Source organism: Eretmochelys imbricata, chromosome 8 (assembly GCF_965152235.1).
Source record: "Eretmochelys imbricata isolate rEreImb1 chromosome 8, rEreImb1.hap1, whole genome shotgun sequence".
NCBI lineage: Eukaryota > Metazoa > Chordata > Testudines > Cheloniidae > Eretmochelys > Eretmochelys imbricata.
This window is the reverse complement of record NC_135579.1, coordinates 104,888,675-104,907,885: the sequence shown is the minus strand read 5'-3', so window position 1 is coordinate 104,907,885 and position 19,211 is coordinate 104,888,675. Positions and strand designations below refer to the sequence as shown.

The 19,211-nt window shown below is 42.9% G+C and overlaps 1 protein-coding gene across 3 annotated transcripts in view; it reads right to left on the bottom strand.

The window, feature by feature from the left end:
* The window catches only part of TESK2 (testis associated actin remodelling kinase 2), a 123,164-nt gene that overhangs the window by 23,519 nt on the left and 80,434 nt on the right, over window positions 1-19,211 (bottom strand). For all 3 annotated transcript variants that reach the window (XM_077825442.1, XM_077825441.1, XM_077825443.1), the window contains 2 exons: window positions 15,295-15,441; window positions 1,088-1,170 (listed from right to left, as the gene is read on the bottom strand). In XM_077825442.1, the coding sequence (XP_077681568.1) occupies window positions 1,088-1,170; window positions 15,295-15,441 (230 nt within the window). The remainder of the gene's footprint in view (window positions 1-1,087; window positions 1,171-15,294; window positions 15,442-19,211) is intronic.

Sequence of the window (19,211 nt, the reverse complement as noted above, 5' to 3'; positions counted from 1 at the left end):
AATGAATAATGCAATCAGTACAGTAGCTCTTGTGTTATTTGTTTTGATACTAAGTTACATTTATTTTAGGCTATTCCTACATTCTTGATTTCCAATGTATCTCAAAAATGTGTGCTGAAAATGCATCACTGCACCACCAACTTTGTAAGAGAAAGGGAAGCTGGAAGTTTTGGTGACTTGGTAATAGACTGCTCAGGCTTCTGGCATCTGAAGGAATTGGAAGTAGTGAGGGATTGAGAAATAAATTCAGGATTTATTGCTGAATTTATCAATAGTAGAAAAAGTTAACAGTGTTGACATTTAAAATTGTTTGAGTCAGCATCCCATTGAGATGAATGGGGAGGTTCACAACTCCCTGAACTATTGTTTTAGACTGTTTGCAGTCTCAGTAAGACAATACATATTGTTTATGTTCCTGATGTTTTCCTTACAGCCATACAGGCTAGAAGCTATTTTAATTAGAGCTTAAATTCTGAGGCATAATTTTTTGACAAATTCCATGGTCCCAGAATCCTGAACACACAGGACTATATACAGATGGGGCGACAGCTTAATCAAATCCTTGGCCTCTACAATGGATGGGTTAAAAAAAAAAAAAAAGGCCAGCTGCCAATTGTGATCGTGTTTTGTGAGATTCAGTCACCTGTTCATTCCTCAAATGGACGGAGATCATCACAATGGGCCAAACAGCCATCAGATAGTTACAACCCTGAATTTCAACTACTAGACCAGAGGTGAAAGAGGCCTCTACTTTAATGTTTTTGGACACTGGCTGTGAAACCAAGAAGCAGTGAAGTGAGCATTCAGTATAAGTCACTCAGAGTTCTTTACAAAAATATAAAAGTAAATCTATCCTGCTTTGGAGACCTATTGAAATGCCTGGGCGAGCTCTCTGATAATTGGAACATTGAAAGAAAAAGTGCCACTATCCAAGTCTCCATCTAGCTTGTAGCTTCAGACTGAAATCAGTGGTTGTTTTCTGTGAGTTCTAGCAAAACGTAACAACCCTCAGGCATTCAGTTCCATAGATCACAGAACTGCAGCACACTGACTCTTCATTTGGATTAGTACTGAAGAATCCACATACCTGCAATCAGGGATTTTCTCAGCTAAACCAAAGTCTCCCACCACTGCCGAGTAACCATTCTCATCATGCTTTATTAAACAGTTCTGAATTTAAAGAGAAAGGAGGAAAGTTTAAAATATTGTCTGGGTTTGAAATTCCATACTGTTTTCAAATTTGGAGCAAGATTTTTAAAGCTTGTTTTAAAGATACTCATTTATGGGAGACTTTTGTTTGTACCCAACTACACACAAATTCTGCACCAAAGTCAGGCATGTGCCCATCAAAGATTCAGATGATGCAACCAGTTTTATATTTTGTTAATAATCCACTCAAATTTGCTGAGGCAACAGACAACCAGAGGCAGCAAGTATCTGGGCTTCAGCAAGAGCTAAAATGGTTTAGTCCCTGTACTGGTAAAATCTGAAACAAACACTGCTTAACAAGACTCTTTGGGATTCTCTATAGGATATGCCAGGCAGGACTAGAACACAATACACCAATTAGTATGGTTTACAGTACCTGAGGAAAAGCATGACCTTTAAATATTTTCATATTGTAATTTTGCTAAATTAACCATTTACAAAATTGTATTTTAAAGGTACTTGTTGATTTACACCAACAGTTTCTGGTAGAAAATAAGCTACAGGAAATTGAATGTGCTGCTAAGTCTCAAATCAAGTCAAATACATAGTCCCACTGCATATTGAAAGGATGTAGTTGGCAGGAAATAGCTAATCAGAGACTTAGCATCTTTTCCTTTCAAAGGCCTCCATTCAGCAAAACATTTAAGCACGTGCTTCGCTGACTCAGGACCCGTAGCATCGGAGCGCAGGCACTGTTTTGGGGGAGAAAATGAATGAAAGGATCAGTGCAAGATATCTTCCTCCTCACTGAAAGAACTGGCAGCTGATTTCTGTTTTTCCTGAGTTTCTTTGAACTCCTCATTTTGCCCTGCTCCCTGCAGAAGAATTCATTCCACTTCTGCATTCCTTGCTCCGTGCGCCCACAGAAAGATACACTGGGCAGTGATAGCTAGCAATGCCTCTGCAGACTTCTCTAGGGTGACACTCTGCAGTATCAGCCAGCGTCAGGAAACTCGGTTCGCTAGCTTTATAGTGCTTGGATGCACAAAAACTCCTCACCAATCCCCACCATGTTAGCTTGTCTGAGTGAAGCAACTGCTGAAGATAGTGATTCTCTTGTCTGAAAGATCAAGTCCAGGTCACCATTGATTACCTATCCAGAGCTGACACTACTCCAGTCCATAAAGTAAATACATTTCTCCTCCTTCTCATTAAAAGGTTAAGTATGCTGCTCTCATGAACATGCAGCGAAAACGCTGAATGGTGCTTTAGATTCCTAGTTCCAAAGTCCTATTTGTTTAATGTGATTGAACTATAATAAATAAAGTTCACCTTGGGATTCATAAATTTTTACAAGGGTAAGTGAACCACACTGACCCAAAGTGCACTTTAATGTCTCAGTTATGGCCTTTGTTATCTCTTATCAAAGCACACATTCATTCACTCTGCCAAATGTTTAAGCATTTGTTCATTGTAAAATTCATTTAAATCCTAGAGGGATAAAACATTTCTCAACTCTTACTGTAAAGGTTCAAACTGAGGTGGAATTTCATTGTATTCTGTACAGAAATAAGCATGTGCCGACACTAGAAAATTCACCAGTACAATTCTTTCCCATGGTAGATGCAGTGAAATGTCATGTTTGAATTTTAATAAATATTCAAAGATCAAATTTTAAAAAGAATGTCAGGTTTAAAAAAATCATTCTATAAATTCCAACAAGTCTTCTAACCTGTTCAATTATTCATATTAAAGGAATTTTTAAAATCTAGTTTTTACTTCTTGCCATTAATACTTTTTTTTTTTTTTTTTCCTTTTTGTATTTCACTCAACTTGGTCAGCGAGAATGGATTAATTTGTTTCACCTGGTTTTCATGCACTAGCACAAAGCTCCAAAGTTTGGTTTAGAAACATTGCAGGGGAACAAATAATCCAAATAAAAAATGTTTTCACTGGAATTAGAGATCTATGGAAACATTTCTACTGGGTTTAGGTTTTGCAAAACCTCTGCCAACGTGACAGAGTGCCCTGGTCACAACTTGTCCCTATACCAGCAATATGTACCAACTCTCAGTCTAAAGAAATTCCTTAATGAAGATAGGTTTCAGAGTAACAGCCGTGTTAGTCTGTATTCGCAAAAAGAAAAGGAGTACTTGTGGCACCTTAGAGACTAACCAATTTATTTGAGCATAAGCTTTTGTGAGCTACAGCATCCGATGAAGTGAGCTGTAGCTCACGAAAGCTTATGCTCAAATAAATTGGTTAGTCTCTAAGGTGCCACAAGTCCTCCTTTTCTTAATGAAGATGTATGGCATTTTTATCAACCTCAACTCCCAAGTGCAACTATTACCAATTATCAGAGGGGTGGCCGTATTAGTCTGGATCTGTAACAGCGGCAAAGAGTCCTGTGGCACCTTTTAGACTAACAGACGTACTGGAGCATAAGCTTTCATGGGTGAATACCCACTTCATCGGATGCATGTAGTGGAAATTTCCAGAGGCAGGGATATTAATGCCTGCCTCTGGAAATTTCCACTACATGCATCGGACGAAGTGGGTATTCACTAGTCTGTTAGTCTATATTACCAGTTAATAACCCACCCGTGTGATACACGTAACACAGCATAGCTCCCAGCTGATGTTTTCTTACCGCTGTAAACTCACTGATATGTAGGAGAATCTGCGAAACTTGCAAACTGGGTTCTCTGAGGCAAAGGCTGGCTTGAGAGGTGGCATTTTAAGAAGGGAAGCCAACCAGGCACTGCACCATGGTAGCAGCGCCTCTCAGCTCTAGGTTTGACAGTTTTGCCAGTGAGCTCCTCCATAATCCCAGGAGGCAGTGGGAGCAGCCTGAGGCCTCAGATTTTACCTACAAAGAATTTACCAACTGTGCTGCCACACTGTGCTGCTCAGAGTTAAATCCAGGAAGACATCTGGACTCCTAAATTTCCTTGCTTTTGCTGGTAGACGTCTGAGACCTTGTCTATCTGGGAAAGCTGCCCTGGTAGAACATGAGGTGTGAATTTAAACAGAGAGAGGGTATAACTACACTGCACAAAGGTGTGTTCTTACCTTGGGTTAAAATACCAGTGAAGGGGAGAGAACTCAACTTTTAACTTGGGTTAGCAGCCCAAGTTCAAGCATATAGGACTGCCAGGGTTGTACTCAGACTGCTTACCCAAGTTAAAAGCTGAGTTGCTGTATCTTCAACTGTTATTTTAACCCAAGTTTTCTCAACTCTGGTTAGTCCACACCTTTTTTTGCAGTGTAGACATACTATAGTTAAACCCATAGGGATACACGTATTTCTGTACAAAAGTGGCTTTTTTAGTTTTGCTTAAGTCAATTGGGAACAGGTGAAATACGACACTCAGGCCAAAATAAGGGTGTCCATTCAGAGGTTTACATTAGTTTAATTAAAGTGATTAATTAAATCTGTGCAAGTTTGTATGTATGCAAGCAAGCCCTGAGAGTCTTCAAACCCCACCTATGGTGAAATCCTAGACCCAATGGGAATTTTGCAATTGGTTTCAATGGGACCAGGATTTCACCCTTAGAGTTTCCTGGATTCATGTCAAACAATAGAACAATTTTCTGAAAAAAAAAAAAAAAAAACAGCATTCCACACTGATGTGCTTTGCTCTATGATGTGATACTTGGGTCCAGACCTCAAATAAGGTTTTAGGAATATTCACAGCACCACTGAATTAATTTTCATCCTCCAAGCTTCACTGCAGTCCACAACATACACAAGATAGTTAATGGACCTTTGATGCAATTATTGAAAAGTCTCCTGCTGGTCCCACAATAAGAAATAAGGATGATGGGAGCTGCATTCAGAGTGCACATCGCTATGCACGCACTCTAAACTTCCAAATTAATTTAAGATAAACACAAAATATAGGCTAACACGTGGAAAAGTGACTTTAAATTAAGAGAGAGAAACTATTTAGTAAAGAGAGTGCAACACAAAGAGAACGGTTACTCTAACACCTGACCAAGCTGATATTGTTCAGGTTCTGGAGAAGGCAAAGAAAAGCAATTACATCAGTGAGAAGAACTTTTATGCCAAGTTCCACTAATAACATAGAGTTCAAACCCCTGTCTGATGGAAAGGCTGACAGCAGGAATGGCCGAAGAAATAAAATGCCAGGCTGCTTTACAATATGGCCTTTAAGAAAGTTCTTCCAACCTACCACTAGACTATTTGTGTAAGACGCAATGCAATAAAACATGAATTCTCTATGCTTTCTTGTGGGACTCCTCCATAAAGAGACTCATTGTTTCTTTTGGAGGTTTACACAACCCAACACCACCATATTGGATTTTGATTTTTTTTTTTTTTTTTTTTTTAAATGGAGAGACTTCAGTCCTTGCTGAGACAGTCACTTCAATAAAAGAAAGGAACTCTGTACAGCCCTAAAGGGTTAACATAGCTGTTTATGCAGAGACAGATGTGAGAGAACACAAAGGCCCTTTTGTATGTTATGGGAGCTTAATATCTGCTTTGCACAGCATAATCCTACTAGGGAAAATGCAACCTTCTATTTTGCATAAACACGGATGAAAATAAATAGATTCACAAACTTCAGTGTTAAAAATAAGTTGTTCAGACCAAGCATCTCCACCATTTTATTTTTCACTATGATACAGAGCGAGTCTATGACATACAGAAAAATTCAGGAATGTTACTCATTTACAATCCTATGACAACTGCTACTTAGTTAAAATACTTAAGTCAACTGGGATGTGTCAGCTGGTTTTAAAGAGCCACCCTATCAGTATCAAAAGCAATGCTGACAATGAAATGTAAACAGCAACTTCATAGTCCCAGTAGGCAAAGTTTAAAATTACATCATGTTTTCCAAAGGACAATTTCATTTAAGACAAAAATTATGTTTTGCATTTAAATAAGACTGTACACCAAAGCTGCATTAGAATTATTCACACTGAAAGACAACTTTGTGCATGTGAACATTGCCCTGCAGTGTTGGGATCCAAATACCATCATTTTGCTAGTACAAGAGAGCCAGACAGTAGCGAGGACAAAAAATGACTATAAAACAAAATTTGAAACTGAACTGCCTAGTTTCTTTTTAAAAAAGAAACAAGCAATACAGGGTGAAAAGTATGATTCCTCCTCCCACAGCTTATTATAGGTGAGGCTGGTAGTGCTACCTGTTAAGACTGCCTGACATTTCCCATTCTAAGACCCTGTTTTCAGTTGTTTGTAACTCTGTCAAAATAACTGTTTGGGCTGAAATTTTCCACACCAGGTATCTGCTTCAGGCTGAATTTTTTTGAAAAATTTCAGATAAAACTGTTCAGCTGTTTCCAAGAAAGAGACATAGGGAAAATATGTTGTTTGCCTGTGTTAAATACTGGTAACTTTTTCGTCGAGAAACTCTGGCATCCCCATGCTTTGGAGCAGGGAGTTGAAGCTTGGCAGGCAGTGACCTGCATGTCAGGGATGTCTCTTTTGCTTTCCCCATGATAATCCAACCAAATCTGACAAAGTTGTAAGCCTTTGAAAAATTGCAGTTTGCACATGCTCACTTGAGACTTCCTAGAGCTTTACAGCTAAATTCCCTGAAAACTGTCTGCTCTGAGCATGCTCCAGCCTCAGTCCGAACAGGACTTTCCCTGTGACTGAAGTCAAGCCCAGGTACTGAAATTGAGGGCAGAGTGCCTCTCTTTCCCTTGTGCTATCAATGACCCCTGCCAGTGTGCAAAGAACAGTAACTGGTTAAAAGACAGGAAACCAAGGGTAGAAATAGACAGTCAGTTTTCACAATGGAGAGAGGTAAATAGCGGGGTCCCCCAAGGATCTGTACTGGGACCGATGCTGTTCAACATATTCACAAATGATCTGGAAAAGGAAGTGAACTGCAGGGTCGCAAATTTTGCAGACGATAAAAATATTACTCAAGACAGTTAAGTCCAAAGCTGCCTGTGAAGAGTTACAAAGGGAATCTCACAAAACTGGGTGTCTGGGTGACAAAATGGCAGATGAAATTCAATGTTCATAAGTGCAAAATAATGCACATTGGAAAAAATAATCCCAACTACACACATAAAATGATGGGGTCTAAATTAGCTGTTACCACTCAAGGAAGATCTTGGAGTCATTTGATAATCCTCTGAAAACATCTGCTCAATGTGCTGCAGCTGTCAAAAAAGCTAAAAGAATGTTAGGGACCATTAGGAAAGGGACAGGAAATAAAACAAAATATCATAATGCCATGATATAAATCCATGATATGCCCACACCTTGAATATTGTGTGCAGTTCTGGTCATCCCATCTCAAAAAATACATTAGAACTGGAAAAGGTACAGAAAAGGGCAACAAAAATTATTAGAATTATGGAACAGCTTTCATATGAGGAGAGATTAAAAAGACGGGGACTGTTCGGCTTGGAAAAGGGACAACTAAGGAGGGAAATGACAGAGGAATATAAAATAATGACTAGTGTGGAGAAAGTGAATAAGGAAATGCTATTTACCCCTTCACATAACACAAGAACCAGGGGTCACCCAATGAAATTAATAGGCAGCAGGTTTAAAACAAACAAAAGGAAAGACTTCTTCACCCAACACACAGTCCACCTGTAGAACTCGTTGCCAGATGTTGTGAAGGCCAAAAGTATAACAGGGTTAAAAAAAAGAATGAGAAGTTCATGGAGGATTGGTCCATCAACGGCTATTTGCCTCAGTGGTCAGGGATGCAACCTCATCCTCCAGCTTTCCCTAACCCTTCAACTGCCGGAAGCTGGGACTGGATGAATCACTTAAAATTCCCCTGTTCTCTTCATTCCTTCTGAAGCACCTGGCACTGGCCACTGTCAGAGACTGGACACTGAGCAAAATGGATCACTGGTCTGACCGAGCATGGCTGTTCTTATGGAGAAGGAAGCTGCTTGATTTGATTGCTAAGGAGACAAGAGCCAGACTGGAGGGGGTTGGGGGAAGTAGTCTGGGACAAGGAGCTTGTGGAGGAGAGGGGAAACTGGAACAAGGAGCCTGGGACTGGAGGCTGGCTGAGGGAAACTGGGACCCAGGAGCGCAGACATTGGGACTGGCTAGGCAATGAGACCAGAAGTGAGTAGCACTCTAGGACAAAGAGTCTGGGGTGGCGAGATGGAGACTGAGAAACAGGGGAGGGGCAGGAACTAGGATCGGCTGGGCTAGAAGCCTGAGGAGTGAGAGTGGCCACAGTTCAGACGCATAATCTGACCTACTTCAGAAATGTTAGAATCTATTGGAGAAAAGCCTCATTAATTAGGGGGCCTCATCTTAAAATGTGTCCAAAGGGAGAACAAATTCACGGGTGCTGAGAGGTACAGCCTGCGGTGGTGTAGATTTGGGCGAGGGAGTGGTTTGCAATAGCCATGCATGGGGATTAGCCCTGTAGTCTTTCCAGGCGTCTATACCCTGCCTTAGCCTCTCTCATGTCCCCTCCTCTGACTTACAGCATTGACTAGGGTGACCATACATCCCATTTTGGCCAGGACAGTCCTTTTTTTTTTTTTTTTTTTTTTTTTTAAGACCTGGCCGTTTAGACTTTTCTGGCAAAAGTAGGCATTTGTCCTGTTTGTTCTTGTCAACTTGATCAGTTGACAAGAGGAAAGGGACAAATGCTCACTTTTGTCAAAGAAGTGGACTGAGGAGGAACATGCGGTGGGGGAGCAGCGATGCCAGCCCCATGTGGGAGAGAGGGAGGGTTCAGGAGGCGGGCAGGGAGGGCTTGAGCAAGCAGCAACACCAGCCCCAGCCTCGCATGGGGGGTAGGCAGATCTTGGGTGAGCAGCTTGGGCCAGCTCCGCACATGGGGCTTGGGGAGCGGCTCAGGCAAGTGGCTCAGGCCAGCTCCACACTGGGGATGGGCTCTCAGCCGAGTGGCTTGGGCCAGCGCCACACGGCATCCAGTTTTCCCTTTGGGAAATATGGTCACCCTAGCATTGACTCTTGTTCACACACACCAGCCATGGTCTAAAAATAACTTGGGAGGGAGGAAGGGACCTCAACTTCTGATGGAGTTCAAGTTAGGCTTTTTCCCTAAATCTGCCCCCTAATTGTACCTCCTCAACCATGCAGAGCTGAGCTTCCCACCCAGACCCTCCCTCCATGGGATTTGTGCGTTCTGTGGCTCTTCACACTGTGTAAATGAAAGGGAGCATATAATCCTACATTTTAAAATTTAATTTTAAAAAAATTCCAGTTTCACTTCAGGATTTTTTTCTTGTAAAAAGTCTCCATTTTTGTGGGTCTTAACACCATTAATATACTGCCACGCACCACACTATTGCCAGAATAGTGCACATTCCTGCAACCATACTCAATGGAGTAAACTATATGTAGCTATGGTGATTTCTGCACTATGAAAGGAATAAGGAATCAAATAAGGTTTTCCAAAAGGAAAAAAAAGCAAAAAATCTGTAGGGGGATTCCATTCATGCCAAATTCCTATAGTAAAACAACCCCTTATTAAAAGTAATTCTTGTAGTGGGATATTCTTGCCCCAGTTGAGCATAATAGGTAAAGAAAGAAGAAACTGCTTCATTGTACAGTAACTGACTTTTAATCTCATTAATAGCAGACTCCAGCAGATTTCTGGAAACTACATCCCTTATCCTCACTGCTTGCTTGGGTGTTTTCAAATATTCTGAATCCCTCGTTTTTGTCCTCATTTGATTTATAGGGATCATTGTGCACTGAAGAAAGAGGAGCAGTTAAAAAAACAGCATTCAATGGTGGTTCTGCTCATCCCATACCTGCACAATCCAAGCCATGCCACAGTCTTTCCATTCTAAGGCTAAAACATGTCAAATCTTCCCTGAATTTGCAGTAAGTGTCCTGGCATCGATCCAAAGCCACTTGAATACCACAGGATGTTAGCCATGTCTTCAAAGCAGTAGCCAAAAGCCACTTGGCCTACATAGTTGACGTGTGTCTCCTGCAGTTACTGATTTATTTATGTTTTTAAATCTGACAACGGGAACACATTCCTCCTCCAAAGCAAAATTCACTCTTCCAGCAGGGTGTACAGTCAAAACCAATAATTTTCATAGCATTTAGTTTCAATTTGAAGTATGTTTCACACAGTAATACAACATGAAAAACAAAAGTCACTGTCTTGAAATTCACAAATATCTGTCCATTTGAGAGCAGGAATTTTGTACATTGCTCCTCCAAAGAACAGAGAAGGCAAGGACCCTATCTAGGTATTTGTGTGACCCCCTACTCCCTTCACTACATAATTGGAAGAAAATGAGAGACAATACTGCTCGCCTGCTCACAATACAGCTGTTGGCTCAAGCTTTTAGCCTGCCAACCTCCACTGTGACCTATTAATGAACTTTACCTTTTGTGCTTTAAAAATAAAACCTACTGGTTTTGTGGATCAATTCCGATGGTTTACAGTAGCCCTTTCCATATCCCATCATCACAGACTGTTTTACTGCTGCACTACCACCAGGCACTCCTTAGAGTGGTGTATTTTCCAAACAAGGATTAGGGTGTGCCATCAGGCCTGAACAGGTGTGCTGCAGGATTTTTTGAAAAAACTACATGCGAGAACAAAAAAAACCCTTCTCTTGTATTTTAATTAGTGTTGGAGCTGGATCACATTCTGTACTTTTGCTTTCAGGGATGAGGCCCCTTTCAAATATTATACATGCATCACATTCCATTCCCCAAAGCGACATTAAGATAGCAAATTTTAGTCTGCAGCGCAGACGAGTGGGAGGGGAAAGGAAGGGGGGAAGCCGCCTTCTGATTGGCCATCTGCAGAGAAACCAATCAGAGCTCAATCTCCCTCTCCTTCCCCCACCCATCCTGTGAGCAACAGGTCAGCTCCTCTGCCCCTCCCCACTTTTATAGGCCAGAGCCGGGGAAAATCCAGTGTCTCTGGATTAAGTTTAGAAGTGTGAGCAACAAGAGTGAGGTAGTGGTGGGAGTCTGCTATAGACCACCGGACCAGGGGGATGAGGTGGATGAGGCTTTCTTCCGGCAACTCGCAGAAGCTACTAGATCGCACACCCTGGTTCTCATGGGTGACTTTAATTTTCCTGATATCTGCTGGGAGAGCAATACAGCGGTGCATAGACAATCCAGGAAGTTTTTGGAGAGCATAGGGGACAATTTCCTGGTGCAAGTGCTAGAGGAGCCAACTAGGGGGGAAGCTTTTCTTGACCTGCTGCTCACAAACTGGGAAGAATTAGTGGGGGAAGCAAAAGTGGATGGGAATCTGGGAGGCAGTGACCATGAGTTGGTGGAGTTCACGATCCTGACACAGGGAAGAAAGGTAAGCAGCAGGATACGGACCCTGGACTTCAGGAAAGCAGACTTCGACTCCCTCAGGGAACGGATGGGTAGGATCCCCTGGGGGACTAACATGAAGGGGAAAGGAGTCCAGGAGAGCTGGCTGTATTTCAAAGAATCCCTGTTGAGGTTACAGGGACAAACCATCCCGATGAGTCGAAAGAATAGTAAATATGGCAGGCGACCAGCTTGGCTTAACGGTGAAATCCTAGCGGATCTTAAACATAAAAAAGAAGCTTACAAGAAGTGGAAGGTTGGACATATGACCAGGGAAGAGTATAAAAATATTGCTCGGGCATGTAGGAATGAAATCAGGAGGGCCAAATCGCACCTGGAGCTGCAGCTAGCAAGAGACGTCAAGAGTAACAAGAAGGGTTTCTTCAGGTATGTTGGCAACAAGAAAAAAGCCAAGGAAAGTGTGGGCCCCTTAATGAATGAGGGAGGCAACCCAGTGACAGAGGATGTAGGAAAAGCTAATGTACTCAATGCTTTTTTTGCCTCTGTCTTCACTAACAAGGCCAGCTCCCAGACTGCTGCGCTGGGCATCACAACATGGGGAGTAGATGGCCAGCCCTCTGTGGAGAAAGAGGTGGTTAGGGACTATTTAGAAAAGCTGGACGTGCACAAGTCCGTGGGGCCGGACGAGTTGCATCCGAGAGTGCTAAAGGAATTGGCGGCTGTGATTGCAGAGCCATTGGCCATTATCTTTGAAAACTCGTGGCGAACGGGGGAAGTCCCAGATGACTGGAAAAAGGCTAATGTAGTGCCAATCTTTAAAAAAGGGAAGGAGGAGGATCCTGGGAACTACAGGCCAGTCAGCCTCACCTCAATCCCCGGAAAAATCATGGAGCAGGTCCTCAAAGAATCAATCCTGAAGCACTTACATGAGAGGAAAGTGATCAGGAACAGTCAGCAAGGATTCACCAAGGGAAGGTCATGCCTGACTAATCTAATCGCCTTCTATGATGAGATTACTGGTTCTGTGGATGAAGGGAAAGCAGTGGATGTATTGTTTCTTGACTTTAGCAAATCTTTTGACACGGTCTCCCACAGTATTCTTGTCAGCAAGTTAAAGAAGTATGGGCTGGATGAATGCACTATAAGGTGGGTAGAAAGTTGGCTAGATTGTTGGGCTCAATGGGTAGTGATCAATGGCTCCATGTCTAGTTGGCAGCCGGTGTCAAGTGGAGTGCCCCAGGGGTCGGTCCCGGGGCCAGTTTTGTTCAATATCTTCATTAATGATCTGGAGGATGGTGTGGATTGCACTCTCAGCAAATTTGCGGATGATACTAAACTAGGAGGAGTGGTAGATACACTGGAGGGCAGGGATAGGATACAGAGGGACCTAGACAAATTGGAGGATTTGGCCAAAAGAAATCTGATGAGGTTCAATAAGGATAAGTGCAGGGACGGAAGAACCCAATGCACAGCTACAGACTAGGGACCGAATGGCTAGGCAGCAGTTCTGCAGAAAAGGACCTAGGGGTGACAGTGGACGAGAAGCTGGATATGAGTCAGCAGTGTGCCCTTGTTGCCAAGAAGGCCAATGGCATTTTGGGATGTATAAGTAGGGGCATAGCGAGCAGATCGAGGGACGTGATCGTTCCCCTCTATTCGACATTGGTGAGGCCTCATCTGGAGTACTGTGTCCAGTTTTGGGCCCCACACTACAAGAAGGATGTGGATAAATTGGAGAGAGTCCAGTGAAGGGCAACAAAAATGATTGGGGTCTGGAACACATGACTTATAAGGAGAGGCTGAGGGAACTGGGATTGTTTAGTCTGCAGAAGAGAAGAATGAGGGGGGATTTGATAGCTGCTTTCAACTACCTGAGAGGTGGTCCCAGAGAGGATGGTTCTAGACTATTCTCAGTGGTAGAAGAGGACAGGACAAGGGAGTAATGGTCTCAAGTTGCAGTGGGGGAGGTTTAGGTTGGATATTAGGAAAAACTTTTTCACTAAGAGGGTGGTGAAACACTGGAATGCATTACCTAGGGAGTAATTCCTTCCTTAGAAGTTTTTAAGGTCAGGCTTGACAAAGCCCTGGCTGGGATGATTTAATTGGGGATTGATCCTGCTTTGAGCAGGGGGTTGGACTAGATGACCTCCTGAGGTCCCTTCCAACCCTGATATTCTATGATTCTGTGATTCTACAAGAGGCCCTGGAGCCCCTCCCCAGCCTGAAAGGAGAGCGGGGACCCTGCTGCAGCCCCCCAGTGTTAGGAGGAGGGAAGAACCCCAGAAGAAGCAGACGTGAGGCGGGGGGACTGAACTGAGGGCTCGGGACTGGGTGTGAGGTGGGGCAGAACTGATGGGGACCGGATTGGTTGAGGGTGAGGACAGAACTGATGGGGACTGGGAGCAGAACTGATTTGGAAACTAGGGGCACAAGATTGGTTTGGAGGTTGGGAGGGGAACACAGTTTATTGCTGGGCAGCAGACAGGCAGATGTGGGGGTGAGAACTCCTGCAGCAAGGGCCAAAATCCTCATAGCCAATACATTTGGGAGCATGCAGCATTAACATATTCTCTTGCTCTGGGGAGGGACAGGGGCAGTTCACCAATCATTAGACAGAAAAAAATAATATAATCTCTTTGTAAATAACCACATGTTTGGGAGGGCCAATCTCCTGATTTGTTGGGGTGTGACTCATTCATTTTTTGATCTTTTGAAGTTGGCAGTACTCTGAGTTTTTTGTTGAAGTGATATGTCTAAAAAAGATCTAGCTCCAAGTTTTGTTTTGTTTTATTTTCACCTGGGAATTTATTTTATTTATTTTTTAAATCAGCGAGTAGTTCAGTGACAGGAGTCCCAACAGACCTGCAAGCCATACCATATAGACACTATTCCTTCCCAGGGCCTGCTGACTCCACATGTGACTTCCTCCCACTATTTCCCCATAGTTAAGCCCTTCTTCCCCATAGGACTATTTAGCTCATTCCAGAGCATGTGATATTTTAGGTAGACTGGTCTGCTCTTGCTGAAGTTAGGTGGAGAGAAGGGGAAGTTTGAAAATGAGATGTAAAGAAGATAACCAAGGTTAAAGCTGTGGAGAGACCAATACTGTTCTACACTTCCCTTTTTTAAGGACAATCCCTTTTTTAAGCCCTATCCCGGCCAGACCAACTCCCCCTCCCCCCCCCAAAAGGAAGCATTTGTCCCATTTGCTCTTGCTGAATTGATCAGTTGGCAAGAGCAAACATGACAAATGCCACTTTTGTCAAAAAGTGGGGTGTGGTACAGAGGGGGCAAGTGGAGATGCCAGCCCCCTGCAGGCGGGAGGTAGGGCTGGGGGGAGGGGAAAGCAGCGTTCCAGCATGCAGGACCCCTGCAGGGTTCCAGCAACCAGGAAACGGTCTCGTGCGGAGAGGGGAGCCTTCGGGCAAGCAGCTGGGGGTGTGCCATTTTCTCTTTGGGAAATATGGTCACCCTACCTTAACTCCTTATAGGATTTTAATCCAATTCCAATTGTTAGATTTTTATGCTTAAATGCCCAGGGTTTTAAATAAATTACTGAACATAATTAGGAATTAAAAACTGAGCTCTGCAGCCATGTTCTCAGAAACCCTAATCCAAACTCATTTACAAGTGACCTCACTTCTAAGGCTTCTGGACAAACTGTTCTCAACATCATTTGTTCTGTACAATAATTTTAATCCTATAAACTGTTTCAACTTTCTCTCACAATCCTTTAAATGACATTTTATGTAACAGAGCTTCTTTGTTGGAAGGGGATGAAGAGCTGAGTATATTAGCCAGCAAAGTGGTGCTTTTAGAGCACAATATATCCCTTAAATTAGTTCCATTAGTTATATACTTGGTACCTTTGATGTAAGATCCCGGTGGAAAATGCCTTTATAGTGAAGATAACCGAGTCCCAGAGCAATGTCATATGCCAATTTCACCCTCACCATCCAGGGCAGATGCTGGTTACTGTCTAACAGCTGTTCCAGATTACCACAGTTGATATACTGAAGAAACAAAACAAGAGTTGCCATTAATATTTTTTTTAAACAGATAACCTAAATGTTAACAGTTCAGTTTAGAGTTTTATGGTGCGTGTTTTTTTAAGAGACAACACATCTACCTGTCCTTGGAGACAAAAGATGGACTCAGAACAGCATATGGCAGTTGAAATTCTACTGCTAGGCTGGGATGCGAACCCCCACAGAAACAGTGTCAATTAATTTCACTGCACTTGCTGAGCCCTGAGAGTCAGAAGTCCACCTGCACCTGGCATGAGTACACACACGCAATAGTCTCTCCCTAGCATTTGCTTTCTCTTGTAATATGCTCTGGCCAAAGGTTCATATTTTCATGCCAATGCATCATCATGTATTGAACTTGCAATTAATTCAGTTTTACTCTTATGCAACAATCAGGATGAAGCGTGAACACAGAGGTTATTTTCTAGCTTTCCAATCTAGTTAAAAGATCTGAAAAGAATTAAAGAAAAAAAAAAGTTCTTTGGCTTCGTGCTTAACAACTTGGGCCCCCACACTGATTTCCCATCTTCTCATGTCAGGACGGGCCGTCTCACGAAAGCGGACCAGTTCGCCATTTATGGGATTGGTCTAGGACACAGATTTTTGCCAGTTTAGGTCATCTCATCACCTGAGAAAGGTGATATTATTTACCTTGTATTATAATATCCAATGCTGCCAACAGAGAATGACTGCTAATGTACACAGGAAAGGAACAAAAAGGGACTTAAAAGTTGTGGGTAGGGACAGAAATATAAAGGCAAGGGAGAATGCTTTGCAGGAACGTTGGCCTTTTCCAGACCAAACAGGCAAAGAGTACCTGTGCTTTAATATCCGGACATCATCAAAAAGGAAAGGAAGTGTTGAGAAGGGAGAAGTGTCACTAAAATTGTATTTAAAAATTCACTATCTGGTTGCTCATTTGTATATACCCGTTTGGTGGAAGAATGCATCCTACATTGCTGGAAGTGTAACAACTGAAATTCTCAGCAACTTTGCCCTTGTGTTAATCAGGACTTAAAAACCCGTCCACATAGTTTACTGGCACGTTTACCAGTTTGCAGAACAAAATGTCTATCCCATTTCAAGCTCAAGTCAGACAGGTCTTAACATGCTGATAAAAAAATAAATCAGAAGGGGAAAATACTTGGTCCAATGGCTAGAGGAGCAAACTGAGTCAGGGCTGCTGGGTTCTATTCACAGCCCAGAGATTAGTTTTCTGTGTAACCTTAGAACATTGGAATTGCCAGGCTGGATCAGACCCACAGTCCAACTACTTCAGTTTCGTATCTCCAACACTGGCCAGCATCAGATGCTTCAACGGAAGGTTTAAGAACCCTTCAGGAAGCAGACATGAGGTAATTTGCCCCCCACATCATCGTGATCTCCGAGTTAGAGATTGATTTAAGACCTGAAGCATGAGATTTTATATCCCTTCCACAAAATCATTAATTATAGCAACTCTGAACATTCTTTACATCCATATAAATATCTAGTCCCTTTTTGAATCTTGTTAAGTTCCTGGCTTCAACTTTTCCCTGTGGCAGGGAGTTCCACAGTTCAATTATATGTGAGAAAAAGTATTTCCTTTTATCGGTGTTGAGTTTCCCCCGCATTAACAACACTGAATATCCTTTTGTTCTATTGTTATGAGACAGGGAGAAAAGAAGTTCCCAATCTACCTTCTCTAGGCCACACATTTTATATAGTTTTATCATGTTCTTTCTTATTAGTCTCCTTTCTAAGGTCAGGAATACAAATTTTTCCACTCTCTTCATAGGACAGTTTTTCCAGGCCCTTGATCATTCTCACTCTTCTTTGAATCCCATCTAGTTCTGCAATTTTATTTTGAGATATTCCAGATAAGGCTAAATCACTGATTTATGTGAAGACATTAAACTATTCTCTTTATTATTCACCATCCCATTCCCTATGCAGCCTAATATCTTATTAGCCTTTTTTTTTTTTTTTTTAAATATCACAGCAGCACATTGAGCAGAGGTCTTCACTTAGTTGTCTACAGTGTCACCCAGGTTCCTTTCTGGAATTGATATAGTTGATTTAGAACCCAGTGAGGTGTATGAGTAGTTTAAATTTTCCCTTCCAATGTGCATTATTTTGCATTTATTGGTAGTGAATTGTTTGCCATCCTGTTACTCATTCTTTCAAGTTCCTCACAGTTCCCTCTGGTTCTGACAAACCTAAATAACTATCTGCAAATTTCGCTATCTCACTAATCACCCCCCTTTTTAGATCACTAAAATACATTAAACACTGGACTTAAGAGTTCATGGTGCCTTGTGGCAAAGATGAAAACTGATCATTTAATCCTACTCTGCTGTGTGTCCTAGCCACTTCAGCCTCTATGCCTCAGTTTCCCTACATGGAAACTGGAGTAATGCTCCTTACCTACCTCACAAGGGGGATGTGAGGCAGAGTTCACCAGTGTCTTTGAGATCCTGGGGTGGAAGGTGCTAAAGGAGAGCAAAGTTTAATTATCTTGATTGTCTAATGCAGTGACTCTCAACCTTTCCAGACTACTGAACCCCTTTCAGGAGTCTGATTTGTCCTGTGTACCCTGCCTCCCCCAAGTTTCACCTCAATTAAAAACTACTCGTTTACAAAATCAGACACAAAAGCGTCACAGCACACGGTTACTGAAAAATTGCTGCCATCCTCATTTTTACCATATAATTATAAATATAAACATTGTACTTACATTTCAGTGTATAGTCTATAGAGCAGTATAAACAAGTCAGTGTCTGTATTTTAGTTTGTACTGACTTCACTAGTGCTTTTTATGTAGCCTGTTGTAAAACTAGGCAAATCTCCAGATGAGTTCATGTACCCCCAGAAGACCTCTGTGTATCCCCAGGGGTACATGTACCCTGGTTGAGAACCACTGGTCTAATGTGTAAATCGGCACTGATCAAATAGAGCACAGCCTATCACACCCTCCTGACTGGACAAAAGTATCTCCATCATACCCCAAACATATCTGGGTAAAGTGGTGATGTGGGGACTAGGAGGGGCCAAAATTAATTAGAGGGAGGAAGACAGAGCTGCCGTCCTCTTGGTTAGGGTTGACCAGGCTGGGAATGCAGCAGGGCCAGCTTGACGACCTAGTTTCCAAAGCCCTCCAGCAATGCTAGAGGCAACATGAAGGAGTGTGAGGAGGGCACATGACCATGCCCCCCCCAAGATTTCTGCCTTCCAATTAGCACAAAGGTTTTCAAACTGTGGGGTGCACCAATTGCCTTCTGCCAGGAGCAGGCAAATCAGAAGCTGGTGGGAGCCACCCAGCCCGCTCTGGCTCTTGGCTCTCCACGCTGTGGGAGCCATAGCAAAGCTGGCTGCCCAACAGCCTTCCCTGCCCTGCTCCCTGAGCTGGGCCGCCTCTGCATGGCTGGTGCTCCGCAGGCAGGGCGGGCAGGCAGCACAGCTCCAAGCTGCGCCCCGACACACTCTTGTCTCTTCCCCAAAGTAGCCCGGTGCCAGCCAGCGACCCCCCTGCATGTGGAGCACAGTTGCCATGAGATGCTCCCTGAGGCGCTTGTTCGCCACTGCCTTGGCGTTCTTGGCTCTGCTGTTGCTCCTCAGCCCAGAGGCGATGTGTGGGGGTCACATGCTCCCCCTCCTCCCCCCATCCCCAATCAAGAGTTACCGGTCATTTCCGAACAATGCTGTTTAGCCTTTAGTGTTTATCTCCTGGTCTGTTGTATACACAAAGAATTACAAACATTACATCCGATTTGCCA